This window comes from Sodiomyces alkalinus, assembly GCF_003711515.1.
Source record: "Sodiomyces alkalinus F11 unplaced genomic scaffold SODALscaffold_8, whole genome shotgun sequence".
Lineage (NCBI taxonomy): Eukaryota > Fungi > Ascomycota > Sordariomycetes > Glomerellales > Plectosphaerellaceae > Sodiomyces > Sodiomyces alkalinus.
Window position 1 is genome coordinate 440,330 of NW_021167086.1, and position 16,629 is coordinate 456,958.

Consider the following 16,629-nt stretch of genomic DNA (forward strand, 5'->3'; position numbering starts at 1 on the left):
TAGACTATTAGGTAGAAAACGCGTTAAAAGCTATTAGACCTATCTCCTAGAAATAAAGTACTAACTATATAGTAAATAACTACGATAATATTATAGAAAATAAGCTAATAATTAACGACTTCGTAAAGGCTCTAAGGGCAGTTCTTAATAATATAAAGAGCCTTTAGTCTGCTATAAAGTATAGAGTTAGATTCTACGTATTCCTTAAATACGGTATTTATTATCTTCTTCTATATACCTCTTTATATATATTTCCTGGCTTATTTATCTATAATCTAAGAACCTAGTTATATATACTAGTATCTAACTAATTCTATTAAAGCCTTAATACGTTTTATATACTCTTTCTATAAAGTAAGCGAGCTTTATTACGTCTTTATACTACTATAAAAGCATTTGGTATTAGTATTCTTTAACTAACTAGGCCTTATAAAATCCTTTTCGAATATATTATTAGTATTATATATACTTTTAAGGGTACTAAAGATATAGTATCTAACTCGATAATATAAATACTAAGTTATATTATAGTTAAATTATATAATATAGTCTATATATCTAATATAAACCTATGCCTATAAGCATATTAAACTTATTAAAACTTAACTTAGACTTATCATAACATATCTATAAATTAGTTCCTAATAGCTAATTACTTTAATAACTATTATATAGTTGTATTTACTAAGGATTTTGTATTTAATAGCTTAGCTATATCTATATTTCTATAATTTATTATAGTATTATACTAACTACTACTCTACTTTTTAAGAACTTTTAGAATATCTTTAAATATAAAATAGCGCGCTTATCCTATAGTATAGTGCCTTTTAATAAAGGTTTATAGGTAAAGATATAGTAAGTTTATATAGTATATTTGTAATATATATTAGAAGAATTAGTAATATACTAAAAAGAAGACTACTATTAATAGTAATATATATTTTAGTAGCGGCTAGCTTAGTATTCTACTCTTAATACTAGATTTTATAATACGTAATATATAGGTACTAGTTATAATATATAAGTAATTTAATTAAATATTAATCGTCTTTATTTATAATAGTTATAATAGCTATACTATTAATAGTAGCTACCTTTTAATTACTCTTATATACTTAAGTCTAATTGTTAGCCTTATTTATAATTAGTATAATAATATATAAAATAACTGTATATTTTATAAGTATATTATTTATTATATACTTTATCTTATATTATAGAAAGTCGGGCTTATATAGCTAATATATATAGTATAGTATATTATATATTATAGTATATTATATATTATAGTATATTATATATTATAGTACTATAATATATATACTATAATATATAATATATATATCACACGTCTTTTAGTTATTAAAATTAATTAAGAAGAAAAAAGGGTATTATTATTAAAAAGCCCTTTATTTAAAGCGTTATCCCTTAGGGGATACAAAAACCCTAGGCGCCACCGTACATAAGTAAAAAAAAAACCCTACTAGTTATCCTCTAGAAGATCCTCGTTATTGTCGCCTATTAGGATATCTATTAGTACGCTGGTGTATATTATTATAAGATAGAGAATATCACTTACTCTCCTTGGCGGCCGCGATTAGCGCCCTTCTAAGGCGCGTAATATAGCGCGTAGGGATGCCCTCGAGGTTAAGCGTTATTAAGGTTTTATTTTTACCGGCGGGGGGATCTTCGGTAACACGTTTACGCTTATTCGAGCGCGGGGTTTCGTTAACTTCTGTTTAAGTTAGTATATTATCGTATAGCACTATAAACTAACTTACCGGCTAACGAGTAACTAGACGAGCCTACGCCGATAGTATAATTACCGTAGCCGCCTTCACCGAAGTCTTTTAGCACTATATATAATGTAAGTGTGCCTTTTCCTGCAGTATATTTATCGTACTGATAGCGGCCCCGCTTCTTATCACCGTATATTTACACGAATAACCCGGAAAGAGCCTACGAGCGTGTTATATTAAAATCAGGAAATTTAATAGCCGCGCCTTTCTAATATTTACGGCGTATAGTAATTCTACGTTTAATCTATATACTTATTAGCGTATATTATCGTACGTTAATGTGAAGATATATACGGTGGGATTGTTCTCGTTTATATACTACGAGATAGTACTGGCGCACTTCTATTTAAGCTCTATATATCGAATCGTTAGTAAACTACTATACAGAGCGTGTATAGATATATACGGTCGAGTATAAAGGTATCTAGCAGCGGGGATTCTAACGTTTCTTTTAGCTAGGTAGGGGGGGGGGGTAGTTCTTCTCTATCGATTTCTGTCGGCCACTGGTACTATTCATCGCCCGCTATTCTTACTAGAGATTATTTGCTTATGCCCTCTTACGTATAGAACCGTTTCGTCTTGTATAATAGCATATAACCTATCACGTAATAAGTTAGCCCTGATCTGGAACGGTTTTGCGATATCTTGCCTAGACCAGTATAGCTAAAGCACTAAAACTGATCTTCCGGACCTATAAAATCCGAATCTTGGCCTATTAGACCCGTATAATCGAGCCCTGATACTACCTTAGATGGATCTTGCCTGCGCGGAACCGGATATAGGGGTAACTTACTGGCCTATAGTTATCTAAAGAGTGAAAATAAGATTAGGTCTAGTGGTGGCGTTATAGTTATGGTAGTAGAAAATTTTTCCTCGTAGCTTATTAGCTTATTATTACGTTATAGACTTTTCTTTTACTACTCGTAAATGCTTACGCGGTATTATATAGCAGGTTATAAGAAATTCTCATTTATATAGGCTTTATACGTAATAGTTATAGGCGAAATCATTAACTTACTATTTACTATATTCTGATACATAAAGGTAAACAGTACTACTAAGCCTACCTTCGGCGTATACCTAGTGATACGTTATTACTATTTTTAGAAGTTGTTACAGTGTCCCCTGCGGCATGCGGTAGTAGTGGCTGGGGGCGGGTTGGGGTGCGCGGCCCCAGGGGCGGTGGTTGTCGCCCGCGGCAGTCGCCGCAAAGTAATATTAAAAAGATTTCTGAAAGTCGCAAGTCAGCACTGGATCACAAACACCAAGTCGAACAGCTGGGTTGGAGGAAACGACTTACTTTCTCGCCATGTTTTTTGTCAAAAAAAAAAAAAAAAGAAATTGGCGTGGATGGAAGAAGAGAAAACCTGGAACTGGTGTCAGGGGGCATGTCCGGAGTTATATACCTACACTGGAAAGGAGAAAAAGGGAGGTGGGCGGAAACTTGGAAAGCCAGAGCCTGAGTATCACATACGCTCCTGCTCTTCTACGTGCCTGTATGACAGATTGGCAGACCTGCACAGGGAGGTGCACCCGTAAGAGGACGTAGCTCCTACATCTCGGAAGGTAGACTCGAGCCCCTGAAGGCTGAACATACTCTAACTGCAGGTACCTTACATGTCATTCTCTGTTATAATTTGCCAGGGAAGGTCATGGTTGCTGTCATTCCTGCCAGCAGTGTCATTCGCCCCTTCTTCGTCGTACTTCGTCTCAGACTTCACCTCTCCCAAGGTCTCTCTTGCCCGTTCTTCCTCAGACTTCACCTCTCCCAAAGTCTCGTTTAACCCTTCTTCTTCCTCGGGCCTTGCCTTAGGGCAGGGCCACCAGCCCCGCAAGGGCATATCGTCATAGATACAGTTAATAAAACGGCAGTTAGGCCTAAACCACGAGAACCAGTAGACGGTGCGCCCATTATCGTCAGTTGCAACTGCGCTGGTGATATTCTCTGGGTGGAGATCAGCCAGGCGGAACCGGATTACGGCTTCTGGCGTGGGATCCGTTATCGTGGTAGGAAACCAGACGGTCAGACTCGCAGTCCAGCTTGGGTCGTCTTCAGAAGAACGGAGGCTGAAGTGTCGGCAGAGGAATTCTTCGGGGTCGCCCGAAAAGTAGCTGGGTTTCGGTCCCCACCACGGCATTTTCTTCTTATACTCGCGCGTAAGAAAACCGGCCTCCTTAATAACGTTGCTCTCGTCCCAATCAAATCCATCCCTCATCAGACGGGCCAAGTCTTCGGTGTGGAGCCACATAACAGCGACCCAGGCTGCCCCCCATTCTTTAGCTATTGTGGAATCGGAAGAAAGGCATCCAGCAGGGTAGATATTGAGTTGGAGATTTCCAGGCCGGGCTGTTATCGGAGCGGTCGTGGGATTTTGTTCCCTTCGAGGAAGCGGACCTATTCGGCTGGTGGAGGGAGGATTCGGAGGGAAACTATCCCACTCAACGGGTTTCGCGTAACCCGGGCCGATATTTTTGCCGTGCATCATCGCGTCCGGATTCTCTTCGAGGGGGGTCATCTGACTCGTCTCCGTCCCGGATATCCTTTGGTAAGAGGTCCTGCCCCCAAAGAGTTGAAGAACATACGAAAGCAAGCACATATTGATAAAGGAGTGTGAATAATTATATCCTGATGGGCCACAGGTGTTTGTGAAGTTGTGTTGTTGGATTCAGGGATGGTGTTCGTGAAGACTCAGGGTCTAGGGATGGCTTCAGATTACGGTAGCTTGGCGAGGGATGTCTCAACTCTTCCTAAGGTAAGGTATCTGGCTGATGTTCACACCAAGCAGGGGACACTTTTAGATTACCTTCGATTCTAATTACGACGTGGCAAATAAAAGGAATATAGTAGCCCTCGTAACAGGACTGCACCAACATGTTGGGAATGTTGGTCTGCTTACCTAGTGGAAAACTTACGAGGGCGGAGGTGAATGTAAGTTTCCCAGGGCGCGAGCCGGTGAGGCCACACCACACCATAATAATACTCGGTGACACGATATAGGGCGGAGACGGTTCTCCCCGTGAGGGACTTGGACTACGAGAATACATGGTAAGCCACAATTTGTGACATGCCAATACGAGGTATACGCAACGTATATACCGTGCCTTAGGTACTTTAACTCTCGAGTCGGAAACAATGATATACACGTCGTAGGGATGTTGTGTTTCTTCGGTTACCCTCCTACCCTGCCGAGGCAGGAACCTGGAAGGTTTAGATACAGTAATTACCCCTCTTCAGGCAGGTCACCTGACCTGCCAAGATAATGCTGCAGGAGAGTGCTTCTTTGTATTTGTGACTTTTCGGTGAACTCGGTCGGTTTCGGTTTCAGGGCCTCTTGGCCGCTGACCCACGCCCAAGTTGAGGGTGAGGTGAGGTACCTTACGGAGCAATTACAGTGACTTACCCCCCTGACCTGGACACCCCTTTTACCCCTCCCCTCCATTCCCCTTCGTCAGCCTCCCCCGTCTCATCGCGACATGCCGACACCCGTACTCACCACTCACCACTCACCACTCACTGTCCCCAATCCTCCTTATATAAAATCATTTATTCGTTATATGATCTCTTTTCATCCTATTTCTGGGTCACAATCACATAGAATTTTATTTAACAAAACATATCTGTTCTAAACAAGCGGTTAACTAAGCAACACATCACAATCGAACCTATACTCAATATTTCTCCCGCCCATAAACCCAGCGTCCCAGCGTCCCAGCCCATCATGACCATCACACTCCCCGTACCTGTCTGGCTAGACTGCGACCCAGGCCATGATGTAAGTCACCCAGTTGCTCATCCTTTGCATACACCATGCTCCGTAAATCTAACAGTCGGGCTCTTCGTGTACCCGTAACAGGACACCTTTGCTATCCTCATGGCCGCTTATCACCCCGCCATCAAACTCTTGGGCATCTCAACGCTCTTTGGAAACGCACCAGTAGAGTATGCCCACACATCTTCCTTTTCTCTCTCTCTCTCTCTCTCTCTCTCTCTCTCTCTCTCTCTCTCTCTCTCTCTCTCTCTCTCTCTCTCTCTCTCTCTCCTTCCATGACTGACAATCCCAGGAAAACCACCCCTAATGCCGCCTCTATTCTCACCGCCATCAGCAAACACAACGACGTTCCCATATACCGCGGCGCCTCCCATGCTCTCGTCCGCCCGCCCATGCACGCCCCGACCGACATCCACGGCGAGTCGGGTCTCGACGGCACCGCCCTCCTCCCCCAACCGCTCGTCCCCGCCAACACCACAAAACCAGCCATCGACGCCATGGCCGCCGCCCTCTCCGCCCAACCCCCGAACACAGCCTGGCTCGTCGCCACCGGGCCGCTGACCAACGTGGCCGCCCTGTTCCAGAAGCACCCCGCCCTCGTGTCCCACATCAAGGGCCTGAGCCTCATGGGCGGCGTCTTCGGCGGCGGCTTCACCGACATTCCCCTGGGCCGCGTCGACTACAAGGAGCGCATAGGCAACTACACCCCCTGGGCCGAGTTCAACATCATAGCCGACCCGGAGGCCGCCTCTTTTGTCTTTTCCCATAAGCAACTGTCCGCCAAGACGACCGTCGTGCCTCTGGATCTCAGCCACCAGGTCCTCGCCACCGAAGAAGTCCGCACGTTGCTTTTGTATGGCGAGGAGGGGCAGCCCGACGGTCCCGACGGTCAAAACGGTCCCAACGGCCAGGACACCCAACAACAGAACGGCCACCCCCAACCCAAATCCACCCTCCGCCAAATGCTCGTCGAGCTCCTCATGTTCTTCGCCAAAACCTACAACGACGTCTTCGGCATCTCCGCCGGCCCGCCCCTCCACGACCCGCTCGCCCTGGCCGTCGTCCTCATCGGCACCACGCACGAGGTCGCCTTCCACGACTTCGACACCTCCAAGGGCGGCTGCATCAAGTACCGCGAGCGCTTCGCCGTCACCGTCGACACCGAGGGCACCTACGAGGACGCCGTCGCGGGGCGGACGCAGGCGGGCCGCACCGTCGCCGCCAAACTCCCGCCCGCGTCCGAGGGCGTCAGGATACCGCGCCGCATGGACGTCGCGCAGTTTTGGCGCGTGTTGGAGGAGTGTATACAGCGGGCGGATGAGGCGAATGCCGCGGCTGGGTTTGGGCCGGAGAGTTTGCCGGGGTTGAAGAATGGGACGACGCGGACTTGATGTGTCATGAGTTTCTGTTTTCTTTTTCTTTTTCTTTCTTTCTTTCTTTCTTTTTTTTTTCATTCTCATTTTTACGTCCATTTCCCTACCTATATAGAGAGACTCGGTGAAGATGTAGAGAGGAAGCGACTGAGAGATTACGACAGACATGAGGTGCAAGAGTTGAGTTGTGGCTTGGACACCAACACTTTTAGTATTGTATACGCATGCTACGACGCACAGGGGTAACGTTATACGACCAGACGGCCAGCCGTCTCGTGTCCTTTTTAGCTAGATCATGCTAGACCGCTCGAACGAGTCGTTCATATATCAAACTTGAAGATCAGAGTCAATGGCTAGTCAACATGACATATTTCACCATGGGCACCGGGAGACACAATTACTTGAGATAGCATAGAACCATTGATATTATTGCTAGTTAGCTGTTCCCTTTGACAGGTGGTAAAAGGGGAGTGTTTCGTCTGGGAATACAATACCCGAATGTCGAGTCTTCCCGTAGATTCCCCTGCTAACATCAGGTCAGCTTCTCTGTCCACGGTTATCTAACCTACCTTACCTTAGTATCTGTCTGACCCGCAGGGCCAAGACAGCCCTCTACTCCCCCCCCTGCCGATAGTCAGGGACGTAAAAGAACTCATTCCTGCCGTAGCACGCCGGGTTAGCCCACCCCTTCGAGTCCAGCTCGCGCAGGGTCCTACCGCGGACAGGACGGCCGGTGGCGCCGCCGGCCCTCAGGAAGAGCATCTCGACGAGGTAGGTCGAGCAGGTGACGCAGACCAAGTCCATCGTCGCCTCGCCTTTCTTCCAGGCAATCTCGCGCGGGCTGAAGCGGGCGTGGAAGTCTTGGATTTCCCGCTCCTTCTCGGAGTTCCAGTTCCCGTTGGCCTTGTCGCGGCTCAGCGTATCGTTCAGGCCGCAGCGGTTGCAGTAGCGGCTGTTGCCGTCAGGAGACACCTTTTTTTTTTGTGTGAAAGGGCAAGGATGTTTCTGTCTGTTGAGTGAGAATCCGAAGATTCTTGTTTCTGCTTGAAGTAGGTGTCAATGTGTTAGCTATGTGGATGGATAGTCTTCTTCTCACTTGACCGAGACGATCCGTTATATTTATACTTGCCGAACCCTCAAGAACAGCGGCATTGATACCTTCAGTAGACAGAGAGACATTGCGATGGAAGGCGATTAGAAGATGAATAGGGGTGATGTTTTTGAATCGACTGTGTGTTTGCCCTCGTATGTTTCTTGTTATTGTTCATACTCCTTGTTCAACTCCATTGTAGGATTCCTTGGACACACAAAGCTCATTGTAAGCTGATTCACCTCGGAAATGGTTGGCATATGGCGGGTTCCCAAAGCACAAGACGTAAAAGACCGTTTGCGAACCCCCAGCCTTCGGCCCAAAGACAGTCAGTTGTCAGCCCTTTCATTCAGTTTAATGTCTAACCATCATTGTCCAAGGTAAGTTATCTAGGGACCCCTATATTTATACATCGAGTTGGCCAGGTAGACGTATACAGGCCAACATTTCTATAATTCTACACGGAGAATGGCCTTGTCTCGGCACGTTTAAATATGATGCTCGTCTCCAATCCCCCAGCTGCCCACAATGGCCATGGCCTTCTCGTCTCCCCTAGCGAGCCGCTCATCTTGCAGCGTATCGGACAGACACCGCCACGGATCCCGGCTACCACCCCATTTCAGGAGCTTCTCCTTCAGCCGCTCGCCGTTCGCCCGGTCAATGGCGCCACCCCCCGCACCGGCCTTGAAAACCACCCGCCAGACCCGCTCGGCCAGGACCCGGTCAAACAGGTAACTGTAGTACGTGCTCCCGTAGCCGTGCAAGTGGCCGAAGAAGCCCTGCCAGCACGTCTCGGGCGGGTCCGGGGGCATCTGGGCGTACCGCTTCTGCAGGCCGTGGTAGACCCTGGTCGAGTCGAAGGCCGCGCCGCCGACCTCGGGGGAATGGTACGCCTGGTCCAGCATGGCCAGGAGGATCTGGTTCTCCGTGTCGGCGCCCTCGAACCGCTTCGACAGGCGGATGCGTTCGGCCACCATCTCGTAGGGCAGCGGCTCGTCCGTCTCCCAGTGCCGCGCGAAGAGGCCCAGCACCGACGGGTCGGCGGCGAAGTGCTCCATCAGCGTCGAGGGGAGTTCGGCAAAGTCGGTGGCGCAGCGCGTGCCGGATACATTCTGCAGGGACGTCCGGGCCAGGATCGAGTGGATGGCGTGTCCCATCTCGTGGAAGAGTGTCTCGACCTGGTAGAAGGACAGCAGCGCCGGGGTCGAGCTCTTCCGGTCGTCGTGCTTGGGAAAGTCGCATACGAGTGCTATCGTAGGTAGCTGCTTCAGCACACTCCCCATTGTCGAGCTTTCCATGCCGTCGTTGGCAGCCTCCGCTGCCGATTCGAATCGTGGGCCGGCACCGTCCGTGTTGAGGTCGGCGGCGGCTTCTTCCACTTCGCTCGGGGAGATTTCGCGGGAACATCGCACGGTGAAATGCGCCGGGTTGGGCGACTTGTCCTCGCGGAAGAAGAGATCGCAGTACAGCACAGCAATCAGGTCTCCCGTGTCGGTGACGACGTCGAGCCGTCGAACGTCCTCGTGCCATGTCTCCCCCGGCAGCGTCTCCCTGAGGATGAATCGAATGCCGTACAGGCGGTTGAATAGTCTAGAAAGCCCCTGCATGACGGTGCCGAGGGAGAAATAAGCGTGCAGATGATCCGGATGGCGAACCTGCATCCTCATGTCCGACCGCACGGCATCCATGAGATAGTCCTTGTCCCATGCTTGGATTTCACTGGCTGAGCTGTCCAGTCTGGTTTGTTTAACACGAAGAAGATCGTCCATTTCCTGTCGGACGATGGGCATGTTATGCTCTTGCAAAGCGAGTAGGAACTGCATCACGGACGTCGGGTTCTTGGCCATCATCCTATCCTTCAGAGCTAGATGCGCATAGCTCTGGAATCCCGAAAGACCGGCCAACTCGGATCTGAGCTTCAACATGGTCTCCAGCTTCCGGATCGTAGAGCGCGAAGCCGTCCGCATGGCGATGAAAACAGCTCTCCGAGTCTGCTCGTCCTTGACACTCCGCAGGCCAGCCTGGGCTTCCGGCCCAACCGAGGGAAGACGGACCCGACCTCTTGAGGTAAGCGCCCTCGCGATCCCCGGATACAAGCCGAAGAAGCTGGACGACGGCAAGACGACCTCTCTTTTCTCGGGTGCCATTTCTGAGACGAACCGCGACCCGACCTCGCTGATCTGCTGCGAGAGTTCCACAAACCGATCCCTCTCCTTCTGCGGCAGGTTGACCGCCGACTTTGTGAAATCCAGCTTCAGAATCTCGGCGACCGCCTTTTCCTCCTCCGACCAAGCTGCGACCACATTCTCGTCCTGCATGGCTCTGCCCAGCTGATCGCTCAACCCCGTCATGGTGTTCAGTTGATTCATGTATTGGTACACGAGGCCCCAGGCATCGGACGCTGCTTGCTGAAACCGGGGATCGGGATGGGTCATGCGCACAAAGTCCGAGAGGTCCAGGACGCGGCAGAGCAGGTCGCTCAGGCGATCGAGATCCTTGACAATCGCCCTGTACTCCTCCGTAGACGCGGCCGTGAGGACCTTGTCGACGATCACGGAGGCTTTCTCTAGACTGCGATTCGCGAAGACGAGGAAACCGTGCGGGCTGGTAAGGTATCGGTTCTTGAAGAGGCCGGCACTGGGCCGAGACTGGTTCGCCTTGAACGCTCTCGATGTACGAGAGGGCGAGTCGAAAAGCTCCCGCAGTATGGCATCATCTTGTTTCGTTCCAGGCGGGCCGCGATCAGCGGGATGGAAAGCCGAAGACGTTTCCGAGGCAGCCGCAAGCCATCGCCGTTGGCCCTGTTGTGCAAGGCTGGATATCGAGTCGCGTGCGCATCTGCCACAGACCCAAAGGGCCCTGGCCCGCGTAGGCGATTGTAACATTGGGGGGACGTTTGTCGTGCTAGATGCCCATAGTCTAGATAGAATGTGAGGATTCAAGAAACATCAGTAATTTTAATCCGAGGAGAAAATCGGCAAAGTCGCCCATTGAGAGAAAAAGTTGGTTAATTGGATGCGCCAGGAGTTGAAAGGCTGACCGTTTTGCGGCGTACCTACGTTACTTTTTCGCTTGGATGTAATTAACTACGTAAGGTACGGTACCATACGCCGGTCCGTTTGAACCGGAAATAGCCGGGCTAGGAATATTACCTAAGCTTCACTCGGGCCGGGTCGGAGAAGTGGATGGACCGAAGGTACCTTCATACATGTACTGCTTCCAAGGTCTTGTGCTTCGATTTCGTGACGTCCAAAATATTGCCGATATACCACGCCCAGCTCCAAGTACCTCAGTCGACCCATTGAGCGGACCATGGCTGCAAGAGTGCTGCTCCAACGGGTGAGAATCTATTAGACATACGAATGCTTTTACAATTGAACCATTCTAACCGCCATCTTCTAGCGCGCTGTGGCGACCCTGATGTTGGGAGGTGTCGCTCTGACCCCAACCGCCCTCTTCGCCGAATCGCCAGACGCAGCCCGTCACCGAAGGAAGCCCATCTACGACGACTTTGACATCACAGCGACCAAGGCTCTCCCCCCGCCTTCCGCCGCTACCGAGGAGCCCGCCGCGCCGTCCTCCTCCGTCGTCAGCACCCCCCTCCCAGTTACTATTACTCAAGACCGAGACCACCGAGAACCTCACCAACCCCACGGCCCGAGCCCGACCGACAGGCTAGCCGTCCAGATCGGCAAGGCCCGCCTCTTCCTCTACCGCCACGCCCTCCGCGCCGAAGACGCCGTCAACCGCACCATGGACCGCGCCTTCCACCTCGAGCAGTCCTTCACCAACACCATCGCCTCGCTCGCCCCGCCGCGGGAGAGCGGCGAGAAGCTCATGCCGGGGACCATCTACGTGCTCGTCGCCGCCATGGCCGGCAGCATCATCACCCGCCGGAGCAACATCCTGCTGCGCGCCACCGCCCCCGTCGCCCTCGGCGTCGGTACCGGGTGGACCGTCCTGCCCATCACCATGGGCAACGTCGGCGACCTGGCGTGGAAGTACGAGCAGCGGTTCCCCGTCGTGGCGGAGAACCACATCAAGATGCGGGAGGGCATCGAGAGGGGTATCAGCTTCGCCAAGGTGCACAGCGAGCTGGGCGTGCGGTATGTGGATGAGAAGGTCACGGATGCACGGGAAACCGTCGAGTCCTGGGTGAAGAAGGGCAAATAAAAAAGTGTGTTCATTGAAGACACTGTACCATTAGATTTCGATAGATTCAGAAAACATATGTCTTCTTTGTTGTTACATTTCGCTGGGAACATTAAATGCCAGTGGGAAGTCCCGCAAAATATTCGTCCCATAACGATGCATCTGTCCCTTCGTCTATAAACCACGGGTAGACTCAGTGCCATTACCCTCCCTCCGAAACGCCCGAAAATGCCTATTTCTCTTCACTCGCAGCCATATGACTTGGGGGTGGGGTTTCTTGATGCTTCCCCTTCCTAGGTCGAAAGAGCCACGGCAGCTTGAGGAGCCTCCTGTGCCGCCGTAACGCCGCGACTTGACAGGTTCTTCTTGCGAGACTCATCAGAGCGGGTGTTGGCCATGTTTCCGCCTGCCGCCACGGCGCTCTTATTATTAGCCTTTTTATTTTTCCTCGATTTCGTCGGATCGATGTCAAGCAGCAAATCCGTCTCCCTCGCTTGTTCCTGCAACTGCTCAAGACCCAAAGCCTCGCATAGCTGGGTGTAGCATTTCGTGGCGTGACACTTTTTGTAGGCGTCCTGCTTGCCGGGAATCATCTGCGTGAGGAGGTACTTGGTGTTGCCAAACTTGTTGCCGACGTCCATGGTCAGCTTCACGTACTCCCCGACGACTTGGTCCCACGGCGCGAGCCCTCCGTCCGCCTCGCTCCTGAAACAGCTCGGGTTTTTTTCCGCAGCGGTGGCGATCATGGCGCCGTCGACGCCGAATTCCTCCACCAGCTTGGCTGCCTGGTCGCGGCTCTCCACGTCCCCGTTCATGACGCAGGCGACGCCCGCCTCGCGGCAAATGTCCGCGATCATGCGCAGCTGGCCCCGAATGGCACGCTCCCGGGGCCGCATCGGGGTCGTCCGGCAGTGGATGGTCAGACCCGTTATCCCCGTGGCGACGAGTCTCCGCACGAGCGCCTCCGTCTCGGCCGCCGTCTCGAGCAGACGTATCTTCACGCTGATGCCGATCTCGAATTCGGGCATGATGTTCTGGACGAGTGCTTCGAGGATGGAGCACAGCTTGTCGGGTGTCCGGAGGAGGGCCGCACCCATGCCGGAATGCGTGCTGAACGGTTTCGGGCAACCGGCGTTGACGTCGATGCCCCAGACATCCCCCGCCACCAGCCTGGCCGCCTGGACGGCGAGATCCGGGTCAGAGGTGCCGATTTGGAACACGAGTTTCCCAGCTTCCTTCTCGGGGTGTATGCTGTAGACAACAGACTCTTTCGCGTCCGGGGGTGGATGTTTCTGGCCGAATGAAGGGACTCGAGTGAAGTCGATGGTGTTGGTGATAGGGTTCACCTTGCGCGTGGTGCCGATGATCGCCTTGTCGACCGTTTCAGGGCCTGCACCTCTGTCAGTCATACTGTATGCGGCTTGTCTTTCGGGAAGAAGACGTGAGCATACCCCATACCAGGTCTGCGCCGTAACGAAGAGCCAGGAGTCGTGAAGGGAGCTCGCCGGACCGCACCATGGGCGCAAGGACAACTTTGCCTCTGTAGTCTACCCCTCGGTGGGGAATCGGCACCTTTTTGATGTCGGACGCCATGATCCTGCCTATGGAGCGTGAGAGCATTTCATAAAGATCACGCTACATATTTTGGCGGGCTTAGAGTACTGTTCTTGTCGAGGGGCGACTTTGCATGGGGTTTTTGAGATACTGAAAGTTCGCATCTCCATCTCCAACGTCCAAATAGGTATAGGCAGAGAAACATCCAACAGCTTGGTTGGAGCTTTGTGGGCCGAGCGCCACACCCCGCTGTTAGTGGGCTACCTAGGTACCTTAAGTAACGACACCATGGCACCCCGCAATGCTGTGGTCAAAATGTTATTTTTTCTTCTCTTATCTTATCAGTAGAATCCCCAAATATCACGTCCATCCACCGTGATCATTTTCACTTTTGATATTGACATCTCAACAGGAGAAATCAAACAAGTCGCACTCGAAATCCAAAATGGCGACGATACCTCCACCTCCCTCGAAGCGGCAGAAGAGGGAGACATTAGCCCTCACACAAACTCAGCAAGATGCGACAGCCAAATTCGCTTCCGCAGATGCTGGTTCCTTCAAGGCTCGGTTCGTCGACAGCGAAGGAAACGAGACCGACGCAGTTGAGATACCACTCGCCGATGCTTCCGAGAAGAACGTCTCTCTCCTATACAACACACTTCTTGTATGATCTTCCGCCATCGCAAGGGGAAAAATTGATGGCCAACTAAGATGAGCACAATATAGGGCCGTGACCGGGAAGAGTTCATCCCCTACCGCTTCCACATCCAAAACGCCCAGGGGGATGTCGTCCAGTACCCGTCCAACCTCTTGGAATATTTCCAAAAGAACGACATCAGTCCGAACGAAATCACCATCACCCTAGTAGCCGAGCCGCAGGCCGTCTTCCGAGTCCAGGCAGTATCCAGGCTCGCGCATCGGATCCCCGGCCATGGCCAACCGATCCTCACCTCCCAGTTCTCCCCGAAGACGAGTAGTCGCTTTGCCACCGGTAGCGGCGATTGCACGGCCAGGATATGGGACGCAGACACAGGGACGCCAAAGTTCACCCTCAAGGGACACGCGGGCTGGGTCCTCGACGTGAGGTGGAGTCCGGACGGCGAGCTGCTGGCCACCTGCAGCATGGACAAGACGCTGAGGATCTGGGACCCCGAGACGGGAACCCTGTTAAATCACGAATTGCGGGGCCACAAGGACGCCGTGCTGCAGGCGGCTTGGGAACCCTACCACCTCCGGGAGAACGGCCAACGACTGATCGTCAGTGCGAGCAGGGACGCGACGGCGAGAGTATGGAATGTCGGGACTGGACGTACGGAACACGTGCTCAGTGGGCACAAGAGCAGTGTAACTTGCGTGAAATGGGGAGCGGGTGGTGAGAATGGCACAGGTCTGATCTACACGGGGTCGCATGACAAAAACGTTCGAGTGTGGAACGCCTCGGCAGGCACGCTGGTGCATGAACTGTGGGTGCCCAGGCTCCTCTTGTCATCCTTGAGAGTGGTTTGCTGTACCGGATGCTGACCTATACTGTTTCAGGGCCGGCCACAAGCATTGGGTCAACCATATCGCACTATCGAGCGACTTTGCGCTCCGAACCGGCTATTTCGACCACACGAATGACATTCCCAGCTCTGATGCCGACAAGAAAGCCAAGGCGAAGGCACGGTTTGAGGCCTCCGGCAAAACGGAGCGACTGGTGTCCGCGAGCGATGACCTGACCATGATACTGTGGGATCCCGCGAACGCCGGAAAGAAGCCGGTGGCACGCCTACATGGCCACCAGAAGGCGGTTAATCATGTCGCTTTTTCGCCGGACGGGACGGTCATTGCCAGCACCGGTTGGGACAACCATACCCGTATATGGAACGCAAGGTACTTATAGGCATTTCTGTTCTTCATTCTTGGGCGTACACTATGTCTATCACTGAATCCAGCCGCTTAATTTGAATTAGGGATGGGTCCTTTATTCGCAAACTCCTGGGGCGTAAGTTTTCCTTTCCCGATTTGTATCAACTTCTCGGGACAATTTTTTTGACCCTCTTTCTAGATGTTGCGCCGGTCTTCCAGTGTGCCTTTTCGGCCGACTCGAGGCTTCTCGTCACGGCGTCACGCGACACCACGTTGAAGGTCTGGAATGTTCGAGGGGGGAAACTCGCGCGGGACCTGCCGGGGCATGAGGACGAGGTCTACACCGTGGATTGGGCGCCGAGTGCCAATAATGTCTGTAGCGGAGGGAAGGACAAGGCGGTCAGGCTTTGGCGGAACTGATAGAGCGGTTTGAAATCTTGGCTGATGCGCTATCTGCAGTCATCTTTGGCTGACGAAGCAGGCTGAGTTGCACGGACTGTGATAGAGCTTTTCCCAACCGGAGTTGGAGTGTGCACTTGGTTTTCTCTGTTCAATATAGCAAAGACAGCGTCTCGTATGCTTCACCTAGCTTCAACTTTGACCACCTCCCAGTACCACTTGACGTCTAGGTCTTATTCCTTTCGCACGTGGAGATGATGTTAGTAGCTGCGTATGTAATCCTTCCTTAGCCAATAAAGCCCTAAATATTCTGGTGATGAGCTGACGGGGATTGTTATGAAAGTATAGCAAGCGGACGGTCTGGATTAGTAGATGTCCTTAACACCACACCCGTGCTTACATCTGACACCACATAGCGACGGACATCACAAACAAAACAAACAAAAAGAAAAATAAGCCAGGGAAGAAAAAGAATAATCGCATGACGGGAGCGCGATTCGAACGCACGCCTCTTTCGAGAACAGTGAACAACTTGCACTATGGCAAGAAAGGGTATGAGACCTTGAAACTGTCGCCTTAGACCAACTCGGCCATCCCGCCTCGAATGAAAAGAGAAAAGGTTCTACGGGGTTTTTATGGCC

At 51.1% G+C, this 16,629-nt stretch overlaps 7 protein-coding genes and 1 non-coding gene across 8 annotated transcripts; 3 read left to right on the top strand and 5 right to left on the bottom strand.

The window, feature by feature from the left end:
- Window positions 1-1,486: 1,486 nt before the first annotated feature.
- Window positions 1,487-3,113, bottom strand: SODALDRAFT_325390 (hypothetical protein; the record flags this gene model as incomplete). Its single annotated transcript, XM_028609977.1, has 8 exons — window positions 1,487-1,533; window positions 1,583-1,738; window positions 1,785-1,859; window positions 1,943-1,962; window positions 2,364-2,400; window positions 2,596-2,599; window positions 2,870-2,882; window positions 3,103-3,113. 8 exons carry the CDS (start codon window positions 3,111-3,113, stop codon window positions 1,487-1,489), a joined length of 363 nt encoding a protein of 120 aa, XP_028464612.1.
- A 177-nt stretch (window positions 3,114-3,290) lies between these two features.
- Window positions 3,291-4,490, bottom strand: SODALDRAFT_335007 (hypothetical protein). Its single transcript, XM_028612360.1, has one exon. The coding sequence runs from the start codon at window positions 4,316-4,318 to the stop codon at window positions 3,416-3,418; it is 903 nt and encodes a 300-aa protein (XP_028464613.1). The 5' UTR covers window positions 4,319-4,490; the 3' UTR covers window positions 3,291-3,415.
- A 779-nt stretch (window positions 4,491-5,269) lies between these two features.
- On the top strand, window positions 5,270-7,351 carry SODALDRAFT_352049 (inosine-uridine preferring nucleoside hydrolase). Its single transcript, XM_028613572.1, has 3 exons — window positions 5,270-5,575; window positions 5,657-5,742; window positions 5,865-7,351. The coding sequence occupies exons 1-3, from the start codon at window positions 5,522-5,524 to the stop codon at window positions 6,961-6,963; spliced, it is 1,239 nt and encodes a 412-aa protein (XP_028464614.1). The 5' UTR covers window positions 5,270-5,521; the 3' UTR covers window positions 6,964-7,351.
- Window positions 7,352-8,369: 1,018 nt separating this feature from the next.
- Window positions 8,370-11,073, bottom strand: SODALDRAFT_335010 (mitochondrial intermediate peptidase). Its single transcript, XM_028612361.1, has one exon. It carries the CDS (start codon window positions 10,918-10,920, stop codon window positions 8,524-8,526), a length of 2,397 nt encoding a protein of 798 aa, XP_028464615.1. The 5' UTR covers window positions 10,921-11,073; the 3' UTR covers window positions 8,370-8,523.
- Window positions 11,074-11,347: 274 nt separating this feature from the next.
- On the top strand, window positions 11,348-12,319 carry SODALDRAFT_314403 (hypothetical protein; the record flags this gene model as incomplete). Its single annotated transcript, XM_028609260.1, has 2 exons — window positions 11,348-11,374; window positions 11,438-12,319. The coding sequence occupies 2 exons, from the start codon at window positions 11,348-11,350 to the stop codon at window positions 12,206-12,208; spliced, it is 798 nt and encodes a 265-aa protein (XP_028464616.1). The 3' UTR covers window positions 12,209-12,319.
- Window positions 12,320-12,480: 161 nt separating this feature from the next.
- Window positions 12,481-13,780, bottom strand: SODALDRAFT_361633 (FMN-linked oxidoreductase; the record flags this gene model as incomplete). Its single annotated transcript, XM_028614390.1, has 2 exons — window positions 12,481-13,577; window positions 13,639-13,780. 2 exons carry the CDS (start codon window positions 13,778-13,780, stop codon window positions 12,481-12,483), a joined length of 1,239 nt encoding a protein of 412 aa, XP_028464617.1.
- A 377-nt stretch (window positions 13,781-14,157) lies between these two features.
- On the top strand, window positions 14,158-16,202 carry SODALDRAFT_335013 (YVTN repeat-like/Quino protein amine dehydrogenase). Its single transcript, XM_028612362.1, has 5 exons — window positions 14,158-14,405; window positions 14,468-15,204; window positions 15,278-15,613; window positions 15,694-15,725; window positions 15,789-16,202. The coding sequence occupies exons 1-5, from the start codon at window positions 14,187-14,189 to the stop codon at window positions 16,007-16,009; spliced, it is 1,545 nt and encodes a 514-aa protein (XP_028464618.1). The 5' UTR covers window positions 14,158-14,186; the 3' UTR covers window positions 16,010-16,202.
- A 268-nt stretch (window positions 16,203-16,470) lies between these two features.
- Window positions 16,471-16,588, bottom strand: SODALDRAFT_t155. Its single transcript has one exon. It is a non-coding gene; the product is annotated as a tRNA-Leu (tRNA).
- Window positions 16,589-16,629: the final 41 nt, after the last annotated feature.